The sequence below is a fragment of the Castanea sativa genome, chromosome 11, assembly GCF_040712315.1.
Source record: "Castanea sativa cultivar Marrone di Chiusa Pesio chromosome 11, ASM4071231v1".
NCBI classification, from domain to species: domain Eukaryota; kingdom Viridiplantae; phylum Streptophyta; class Magnoliopsida; order Fagales; family Fagaceae; genus Castanea; species Castanea sativa.
Genome location: NC_134023.1, coordinates 32,989,113 through 32,999,389, shown reverse-complemented (window position 1 = coordinate 32,999,389; position 10,277 = coordinate 32,989,113). Strand labels below are relative to the sequence as shown.

Sequence of the window (10,277 nt, the reverse complement as noted above, 5' to 3'; positions counted from 1 at the left end):
CGCGCGCGCACACACACACACACACAAACCAAGTATGAAGAATTTTCATATGTATATTGTCATTTTTGGTAATTTGTAACTCAAACAATAATTCTGTTAAGTGCTTACCAAACACTTAGGGTCCGTTTGTTATCGTTGTTTAACAACAGTTTTCAGTATTTAAACAACATTATACGTATTTTCATATACTTTTTCACTCACACGTATTTCTAAAAAATACAAATAATGTTAGTAGAAATCTCTTACCAAACAGGCCCTTAACTTTTTCAAAAACTACTTTTTAATAACTTTTCCCAAACACTAGTTTTTCAAAAAACCCAAATTAAAAAGCAATTTTTAAAATTGCCACTTTTATGAAAAATACAATTTTAAAAGGCTAAACTAAACTCATCATAATGCAGTTTTACCATGTTATATGTATATTTTTAATCAAGCCTTAAGAACTTCCTATCCTTGGTGGAAAAGATTGCCAGTCTTTAAGTTTATACTAATTCAAAAGTTTATTACAAATTTTAAATTAATCATACATAAAGCTTCAATATGTAATATCTAGGGGATTAATTGAGGTTAGGGTGAGTGGTAATTGATTAAGTTTTGGTCTATATAATTTAATTTTCTTTATTTTTATGTTTTTAGAAGAAATTATTATTTTGGGTAAAATACAATTTTGGTCTCTAAATTTTACTAAAAAGTTTGTTTCCTTTCTAACATAAAAAAGTTCGTTTTTTGTTCCTAAAACTATTAAATTTTTTTTTTATCCCTAAACTATTGAAAATGTATTCTTTCTCTTCTTAAACTTTACCAAAAATTTGTTTTTTGTCCCTAAAATATTGAAGAAAAAAAAAGTTCTTTTTTTCATCTCTATTTTTGGCTTTAAAATATTATAAATAAAATAAAATAAAAAAACTTTTAAGGAAGAAAAAAGATTTTTTTTTTATAAGTAAGAAGAAAATATAATTAATAAAGGAATAGCAAGAAAAATACAAAGAATTCACGATAGTGAACAAAGAAAAATAAAGAAACAAAAAGACACAAGCAGCCACTAAGTTATTCTAATAGATGAAATAAAATCCATAAGGGTAGAACAATTTGAGAAAACCCAACACTGAGACCAATCAAAGAGGATCCGTTGGCATAAATCTAATAACTAAACCACAGTTTTCCCCTCATCCTCAAAAGACCGCCAATTCCGTTTAGTCCAAATAGTCCACATTAAATAGCCTAGAACCAAATTCTAAATATCAAAACTACGCTTCCCAAGCCAATGATATAAACAAAAGAATAAGTCCACAACTGAACCTGGCATGATCTAATCGATCCCAAACAACTGAAGCATATAAGTCCACAAAGAATGAACTATCGAACAAAAAAGTAACAGGTGATCCACAAATTCTGCATTACAACAGTACATACAACAACGATTCGTCAAATGGCTACCACGATGCATAAGGTTATCCAAAGTTAGAATCTGACCATGGGTGCTATACACATAAAGAATGCCACCCTTTTGCGAACCTTAATTTTCCAAATGCCCTTCCAAGGAAAGTAGAAGGAGCTGCATTTCGAATCTTATAATAAAAAGACCGAATATCAAACTCCCAACTTCCATTAAGATCCCAACAAAGCTTGTCACACCCTCCACCCTTAGGAGTTGGGGTTTGGATGAAATGAAGTAGGGAGTAGGGAGTAGGAAGTAGGAAGCCGCTAACTCCCAATCATTGAATTCTCTATAAAATCTTAAACTCCACACTCTATCATTAGCACCCACTAGAGGGCTTAACACTTCAGAAATACAAGCTTCCTTATTGACTGAACACAAATAACTGAGGATAGAGAATTTTAAGAGTAACATCCCTAGTCCACTTATCATGCCAAAAAAAGTATATGAGAACCATCCCCCGCCACAAAAGACAAATACTTAGCAAAACTTTCCCACCTTTCACTAATACTCCGCCATAAACCACAACCATGAGCCCTTTTACAAACTCTAGTGCACCAACCCCCTTTTCCCTCCCCATATTTCATGGCTATGACCCTTCGCCACAGATGAGTGGTTTCATGGCCATACCTCCAAAGCCATTTCCTTTATAGGGTCTGATTAAAAGATGCCAAATTCCAAATTTCCAAACCACCCAACTCACGCAGTAAACAAACCTTTTCCCAAGCCACCAATGGATATTTGAAACACTCAACTGAAGAAATTCCTCTGAATACGTTCCTATCTAGTCACCAAAGCTTTAGGGACAGTAAAAAGGGAAAGGTAATAAGTTGGAAGGCTTGAAAGGGTACTTTTCAACAAAGTGAGTCTACCACCCTTTGACAAATAAAGCTGCTTCCAACCTGAAAGCTTCTTTTCCATCCTCTCAAGGATCGAATTCCAAATAGAGGTTGTTTTATACAAAATTCTCAATGGTATACCCAAGTAAATCATAGGCAAACTGCCCACCCTGCATTGAAGAATATTAGCCAAAGTCTGAATGTTGCTCACCTCCCCAATAGAGACAATTTCATATTTCCCCACATTCACCTTCAAACCAGTAAAAGCTTGAAAACAAGTCAAAACCAGCATAATGGAAAGGATCTACTCTCTAGAAACATCACAAAAAAGAATGGTATCATTAGCAAATAATAGGTGAGAAATACAGATACCAGTAGAATTAATAGGACCCACACGAAAACCCTGATGAGACCACCTTCCTCGGTTTTCTTCAGGATACAACTTAAAACCTCCATGATCAAAAGAAAGAGATGTGGAGACAATGGATCACATTGTCTTATACCTCTAGAGCTACCAAAGAAGCTAGCAGGAGATCCATTAACCAAAACTGAGAAGCAAACGGTAGTGACACAAGTCTTTAGCCATTTCCTCCATCTACCCCCAAAGCCCATCCTCTCCAACAGATAAAATAAAGTGTCTCAATTCACATGATCATATGCTTTCTCAATGTCTAACTTACACACCACCCCCGAAGTACGACACTTCAATCTATTGTCTAAACATTCATTAGCAATAAGCATTGAATCCAAAATCTGTCTACCACCAACAAAAGAATTCTGTGACTCCGAAATGAGTTTTTCCAGTACCCGCCTCAATCTGTTTGCCAAAACCTTAGCCAATAGCTTATACACACTGCCCACTATGCTGATAGGGTGAAAATCTTTGATATTCAATGCATTATTTTTCTTGGGAAAAAAGAATTTCTTTAAGTTTAAAGACCAAAATTCTTTTTTTATTCCTAAACTATTGAAATGTTTTTTAGATCTCAAATCATGAAAAACTTTTGGTTTGTTAAAGACATATGTAACTGTGTGAATGCGTTAGTTAAGATAATATATGTAAGTTGGATATATTTTTAAAATTAGTTAAGAATAGGCATTCACACAATTACATTTAAAGTGGGGAAAATACTTATAAAAAAAAATGTTTTACACTGAAAAAGTGAACAAATTTGCCATTAAATGAAGTATAATAAGAATAAATTTTCCATTTTAATTATTTATTTATTATGTTATTGAAATTCAACAATTACCTTCATTGCCACATCAGCTTATAAATTTAATACAATTAATTATATTAATTTAGACTCTTTTTTATATGTAAATTACTAAAAAATAAGAAATACGTAATCAAGAATAGTCCAAAGCAATGTGATTATATTACAATGATAATTTCCATTCACATGGTCCTTTTATATTTTTTGGGTAAAATACAATTTTGGTCTCTAAATTTTACTAAAAAGTTTGTTTCATCCCTAACATAAAAAGGTTCATTTTTTGCTCCTAAAACTATTGGAAGTTTTTTTGCTCCTTAAATTTTACCAAAAATTTGTTTTTTTTCCTAAAAATATTGAAGAAAAAAAAAAGTTCTTTTTTCATCCCTATTTTTGGCTTCAAAATATTATAAAAAATAAAATAAAAAACTTTTAAGGAAGAAAAAAGAATTTCTTTAAGTTTAAAGACCAAAGTTCCTTTTTCATTCCTAAACTATTGAAAAGTTTTTTGGATCTCAAGTCATGAAAAAATTTTGGTTTGTTAAAGAGATATGTACTTGTGTGAATGCGTTAGTTAAGATAATATATGTAAGTTGGATATATTTTTTAAATTAGTTAAGAATAGGCATTCACACAATTACCTTTAAAGTGGGGAAAATACTTATAAAAAAGAATGTTTGAAAAAGTGAACAAATATGCCATGAAATAAAGTATAATAAGGATAAATTTGCCATTTTTATATATTTATTTATTATGTTATTGTAATTCAACAATTACCTTCATTGTCACACCAGCTTATAAATTTAATACAATTAATTAATTAATTTAGACTCTTTTTTATATGTAAAATAAAAAAAAATTAGAAATAAGTAATCAAGAATGGTCCAAAGCAATGCGATTATATTACAATGATAATTTCCATTCACATAGTCCTATTTTATTTTTTGGATTCGGCTAGTGAACGTCAAATGCATTAGTTAAGGTTTGGTTTTTATTTATTTTAATTGGAATCGATAAGTTTTTTCTAGAGAATCACCCAATATTCAAGTAAATATTATTTATTAGTTTTTATTATAACCCAATGTAGTGGAACTTATTGGATGCTTCCTTAATAGGTAATTATTGAGTACTCCTAGAGTACAATAAATACGTATTTCCCCCTCTCACAAAACTATAGGCCTACTAATTAAATTTATAGTGAGACTCACAATTCATGTGAGAATGAGGAGTACGTATTTATGGTACTCCCGGAGTATCTAATAATTTTCCTTCCTTAACTAACACATTCACTCACCTATTTATATAAAAGTTTCTTTCAACTTGTCTTTTATCACGAAATTAGAAGGGAATAAAACATGAAAAAAATGGAAATCAAGACACGCAGAAATTATGAAATGTGCCACCCCTCACTAGATTGGAAAGGCTAAATTGGCTCAAAGTTTCCAAGCTCCAACAAGACAATTATAGCTTATTTGAATAGATGGGGAGTAGAGCGGAGTAAAGTAGAAGAAAGGAGAGTAAGTTAAATTATCTTATTTGAATGTTTTTAAGGGAGGAGGGGGAGGAATTAGGAGAAATTTGGATGGGTTTTAACTACTTCTAACCCCTCATTTTTTAATTCTCCCAAATTGGAGAGATTTGGAGGGAGAGTAGAGTATAAAAATGCTTGACCAAATGAATTACCCAATTTATCCTTACTATATAAACAAAATTATAAACTATGAAAAGACTAATTATTCCCCTCTCCCTTACTTAATTTTAAAAACATCCAAATAATGTGGAGGATAACCATTCCCCCCTCCCCTCAAAATTTCCAAACATAGCATTATGGTTCATTTAGATTAAGAGAGAAGGAGAAGTAGAGTAGAGTAGAGTGGAGTAAATTTGACCCAAAATTAGCCAATTTTCAGAATTTTATTCTATTCCCCTCCGCTCCCCCTCCCTCTTCTTCTATCCAAATAGGCCCTTAAGTAGTTGCACTTCTCCTGGTCATCTGAAGAGCAAGGCTTACATTTCCTTTTCAATAAATGCATGATTTAACAAATTTCATAATATATTCTGTTACAATTGAGATGGTAGTCTGTGATTTTATTTTATAAGATATTAATGGCAGTATGTGATTGACGTACAATAAAAGTAATATATATATATATATATATATATATATATATATATATATATATATATAGCCAAAGTTGAGAGAAAACTCAATTAAATTCTAAATCGGAATCTAATTTTGCACCATATGTCTAATCTAATTTTTAAGTTTGTGTCAAGTGAATTATTAAGGACAAAAATCAAAGAGACTAAATTCAATTAAATTCTAAATTGAATTTTAATTAGAGTTCAATTTTACACCATATGTCCCTTCTAATTTTTTAATGTTTGTGATAATTGAATTATCAGGTGCAAAAAACGAAGAGTGCAAAAAATGAAAAGTTTAGATTCAATTAGATTTTTAATTACTTAATACTTTTTAATGTGTCTCGTGTCATTGAAAAGAAAAAAAAACTTTTATTAATAGGTGTATGAATGCATTAGTTAAGGAAGCATCCAGCAGGTCCCACTACATTGGGTTGTAATAAAAACTAATAAATAATATTTACTTGAATATTGGATGATTCTCTAGAAAAAACTTATTGACTCCAATAAAAAAACCAAACCTTAACCAATGCACTTTGATGTTCACTAGCCAGACCCAAAAAATATAAAAGGACTATGGGAATGGAAATTATCATTGTAATATAATCGCATTGCTTTGGACCATTCTTGATTACTTATTTCTAATTTTTTAGTATTTTACATATAAAAAAGAGTCTAAATTAATATAATTAATTGTATTAAATTTATAAGCTGATATGACAATAAAGGTAATTGTTGAATTTCATAACATTATAAATAAATAAAAATGGCAAATTTATACTTATTATACTTCATTTCATGGCAAATTTGTTCACTTTTTCAGTGTAAAACATTTTTTTTAAAAGTATTTCCCCACTTTCTGATGTTTGGAGCACCTAAAAGATATGGTCAAACCAAAGTACCAAACACTTTCTGCTAAGCAAGAATAACTCGGCCGTGAAGGGACTGAAAATGGTTTACACCCCTCCCCGTGTATCCAATGTCTCACAACCCACTCCCCTGCCAATTCTTTTGTTGTGCAGATTCCACCACCAGAGCAGTCCATCACAACCGAATCCCCCACCAGTTTGTCTATTTCGCAAAGCCCAACCCTTTCCAATCGCTAATCAACAACATATCTTGCCAGAACATGTATCTTGAATTCTTGATTCTTGGATTCTGATTCAGTGCTCTGCCTCCACCTGCAATTTGGTTAATAGTCCTAATAAATTTCGTCACTTACTGTAACTTTGAGAATTTGCTTTGTGATTTGGTACTCTGCCTTCATTGCTGCAGGCAGGCGCCCGCTGGGGGGGGAAGGGCATTTATATCTGAATAGTATATTAACTGATGTGTTTGGGTCCAAATTTGAGTGTTAAAATCTAGTATGCTCGTAATTCTGAGTATGATTGAAACTTGACATTTTCTTTTTATTGTTTTCTTTGTGTTAGAAGTTATGCGTTGTTTTTCTTAAAGGATATTTTGAAAACGTGTTTTGGAGAAAAATTGTAACTTTGGTGTGGTGGGTATGTGGTCGTAATTTGGCGGTAGAGAGAGGTGGTATTAGTGGTAGGGTGGGAAATTGGGCTGGTTCAGGGCAGTTTCATAGGAGAGAAGCAAATGGGTACATTTGATACAAGAACAATTGCTATTAATACAAACAGTAAAAAGTTGTAATTAAATAGGTTCTATTGATTGTGGTGAAAAGCAAATCTTGGTAGCTAAGGTAATATATCTGGATATTTATTCTCTGCGTCATTAAATAAATCATATACACTATCATACATTGCTGTTATCTAGCCATACTCATATGCATCTACTCGTTGACAGTTTCGGTTATGTATATAATTGTAAGAGCCATTTATGCTCGGTTAGGAACATATAATCTGATGACCAAAATCCTAAATTCCATCAAAGGAAAATGAAATGCTATGTTTGCACTAAACTATGATGCTTAACAATGGAGACAAGAAGTAGACTGAACAAAAGCTCACAATAAATGATATCTTGAATGTGTATATAGGTCAACAAGATGTAAGAAAATAAGAGGAAGGGGAATGAAGATGCTACAACCAGAGACCGCAAATTTAATGAAGAAATGCATTAGTCAGTTATGTAGTTGTGTACCAGAAAGAATACCAGTCAACTACAACTCTTCTTTCAATTGCTTTCCATTCTTAGTGGGATTAGTATTATCCACCTTGTTTTTCTCATTGTGGAGCTTTGCAAGAACTTCCTCTAAAGGAGGATCTCCAGGCCTACGAAAAGCTTGATCCCCAATCTTGATCTCATATGCCTCTGGTTGGTCCAACACAAACTCCTTCAACTGGGAAAACACAAATATCAGAAACTCAGGATAGACAATAATTAGACAGAAAGGAGAACTCAATAACTTGAAAGGAAGCAGGCCATTATTCTAGCCCAAAACATATGCAACAGTTGAGGCTGGATTTTTACAAATTTATATTGTCATAGGGAAATTTGTTCTTGTTAATGATAAAGATCATTTGTTGGTTTATTAAGAGAAAAACAAAACAAAAAGACCATATTTCAGGAATTGGCATTTACCACTTGACTCATACAAGAGATACAATTGCGCTTCTCATATTTTTTACAGTGAAAAGACTTGTAGTCTTCAAACCTCATCCTCCCCACCCCTCTTTTTGTGGAGAAGAAAACAATTTCTGAAGATTTTGTTTATATTTGTGAAGAGACACCCCTCTTTTTGTGGAGAAGAAAACAATTTCTGAAGATTTTGTTTATATTTGTGAAGAGAATATCCTACCCCAAAAAAAAAATGCACCACATCTAATATTGATGAGAAAGCTTTCACTGGATAAAGCTACAAAATCTCTAACCTTTTTGGATTAGGAGAAGTAAAACATACCTCAGCTGTATCTTGGCCTCTTTCCATGGTGAACATGATTGTGCTCCGATCAACACCCATGAATCTTACTCCAATAGCTCCAGTTCTCAGAACTTTTGTCCATTTCATAGCAATCTCAGCTACCATATCCTAATGAAAACAAGATAAGAACACATTTTACCACCAGTTGAATCCATAGCACAAACCTCATTCTATTTTCCTTGTAAAAAAAAAAAAAAACACTACGTATTAAAAAAATATATTTTTTTTTCTTCTTTCTTTATTACTGTTTTAAGCCATCCCCTTCAATTTTTTCTTTATAAGGAGTCAATTTCCAAAATTGGGCACCTGGAAATTCTGAAAAATGTTTACTCAATGAACAAAATAATCCGAATAGCACATCCCACTCCATCCGCTTAGAAAATTTCAAAATGTCACACTTCAAACTAAAATCAACTCAAAGTCTCAAATTTTCCCGTGAGTTAATTTGTAATCCAAATCATACATTCATCTGGCAACTCATTACTCACTAAAAATTCACAAATTTAAAGTAGAAAAATTAAAAACCCAGTTTAGTTCTCAAAAACTTTCACTAATTAGCACAAACATTCATAAACCTATACTCAAATTATCAAATTCAGTGACCGAAACATACATATATATATTCAACGACTTTCACCACAGCAATCCAACAAAGAAATAACAAATTGAAACAAAACCCAGATTGCATTACCGGAGTCCGGTGAACGCCGAGCCGGAGCTTAACGAAACCCATTGACGGCCCGGAATGCCGCTTCATCATCTCGGCCTGGATTTCGGCCTCCGACATCTTCGATAAATCGGAAGGCCGCAGAACGGAGTGACCAGAGGGCGTGGATTTCTTGCCCCACTCCTTCCAGGCCTCGTCCTCCTCCTCGTCAACAACGTCGTCGAGATCGTCCGTTATGTGGATGGTTCGCTTCGCCGCCGCTTCGGCTTCTCGGACCGGTTTAAGGTTTTGAGAAAGGAGGAGGAAGAGGAGAATGGTGATGTATTTCGCCATGGGTTTGGTAGTTTTGTGTGAGAAATTGATCAGGAGAGGGAAAAACAATTGGGGTTTTACTGTTTGGTTTTGAGTATATATAGGTTTTGAAAGGGGGTGACAAGTGAAAAAAATTTTAAGCTGCTGGGTGCATTGTAGAGTTAGGCATGTGTGACATGAAACTTCTAATTGTTTTGTGCTTTTATTTTTTAATTAATATGATTGAATTTTAACATGAATTTTCGAATATCAAGTCCCCGTTTGTTAATGTTGTTTAAATAATATTTTTTAGTGTTTAAACAACATTATATGTGTGTGTATATATAGATGTTACTTTGTGTACCAAAGAAAGAAGTAAATGACACATCAAATTTTCTAAAATATATATGTCACCAAACAAAGCAATTCATAAAAGAGAAGATAACCACAAAACATATTTCATACATAAATAGCATAGATTTCCAAAGCATTTAACATAATTGAAAGCTCAAATATGTGTGAAAACACAAGAACTGTTTAGACCCCCAAATTAAAACTTACGGCTTGGTTGATTTTACTCTAACTTAAACTAAGTGCGGAATAAAGTAAATGCGAGTGAACAAAACAATAAACTACTCTAAGCTATATTCATCACAACACAGTAGTAAAATGAAAGCTAAAAAAGTAAGGAAGAAGAATGCAAACACAAGATAACACTTCGATGTGTTATCAAAGAGGAAACCAAAAACCTCGGCGAAAAACCTCTCTGCCACCCTCCAAGCGGTAAATCGATCCACTA

General features: G+C 32.7%; 1 protein-coding gene across 3 annotated transcripts; it reads right to left on the bottom strand.

Annotated features, from left to right (window-relative positions):
* Positions 1 to 6,403: 6,403 nt before the first annotated feature.
* On the bottom strand, positions 6,404 to 9,644 carry LOC142615051 (uncharacterized). Of its 3 annotated transcripts, none has more exons than XM_075787736.1 (4): positions 9,212 to 9,644; positions 8,500 to 8,628; positions 7,752 to 7,938; positions 6,404 to 6,814 (listed from the first exon to the last, which is right to left on the bottom strand). In XM_075787736.1, exons 1-3 carry the CDS (start codon positions 9,518 to 9,520, stop codon positions 7,759 to 7,761), a joined length of 618 nt encoding a protein of 205 aa, XP_075643851.1. In that variant the 5' UTR covers positions 9,521 to 9,644; the 3' UTR covers positions 6,404 to 6,814; positions 7,752 to 7,758. The 3 variants fall into 3 exon arrangements, with proteins under 3 accessions (XP_075643851.1, XP_075643850.1, XP_075643849.1); XM_075787735.1 differs by having other exon boundaries at positions 6,405 to 6,814; positions 7,740 to 7,938; XM_075787734.1 differs by lacking the exon at positions 6,404 to 6,814 and having other exon boundaries at positions 7,587 to 7,938; positions 9,212 to 9,643.
* Between the last annotated feature and the right edge of the window lie 633 nt (positions 9,645 to 10,277).

Excerpts from the sequence above, each read along its gene's own strand:
- LOC142615051 (XM_075787736.1), bottom strand. The coding sequence starts at position 9,520 with ATGGCGAAATACATCACCATTCTCCTCTTCCTCCTCCTTTCTCAAAAC. Across the intron at positions 8,629-9,211 it reads TCGGCGTTCACCGGACTCCG|GATATGGTAGCTGAGATTGC; the intron begins GTAATGCAATCT and ends TGTTTTCATTAG. Across the intron at positions 7,939-8,499 it reads GAGGCCAAGATACAGCTGAG|TTGAAGGAGTTTGTGTTGGA; the intron begins GTATGTTTTACT and ends GTGTTTTCCCAG.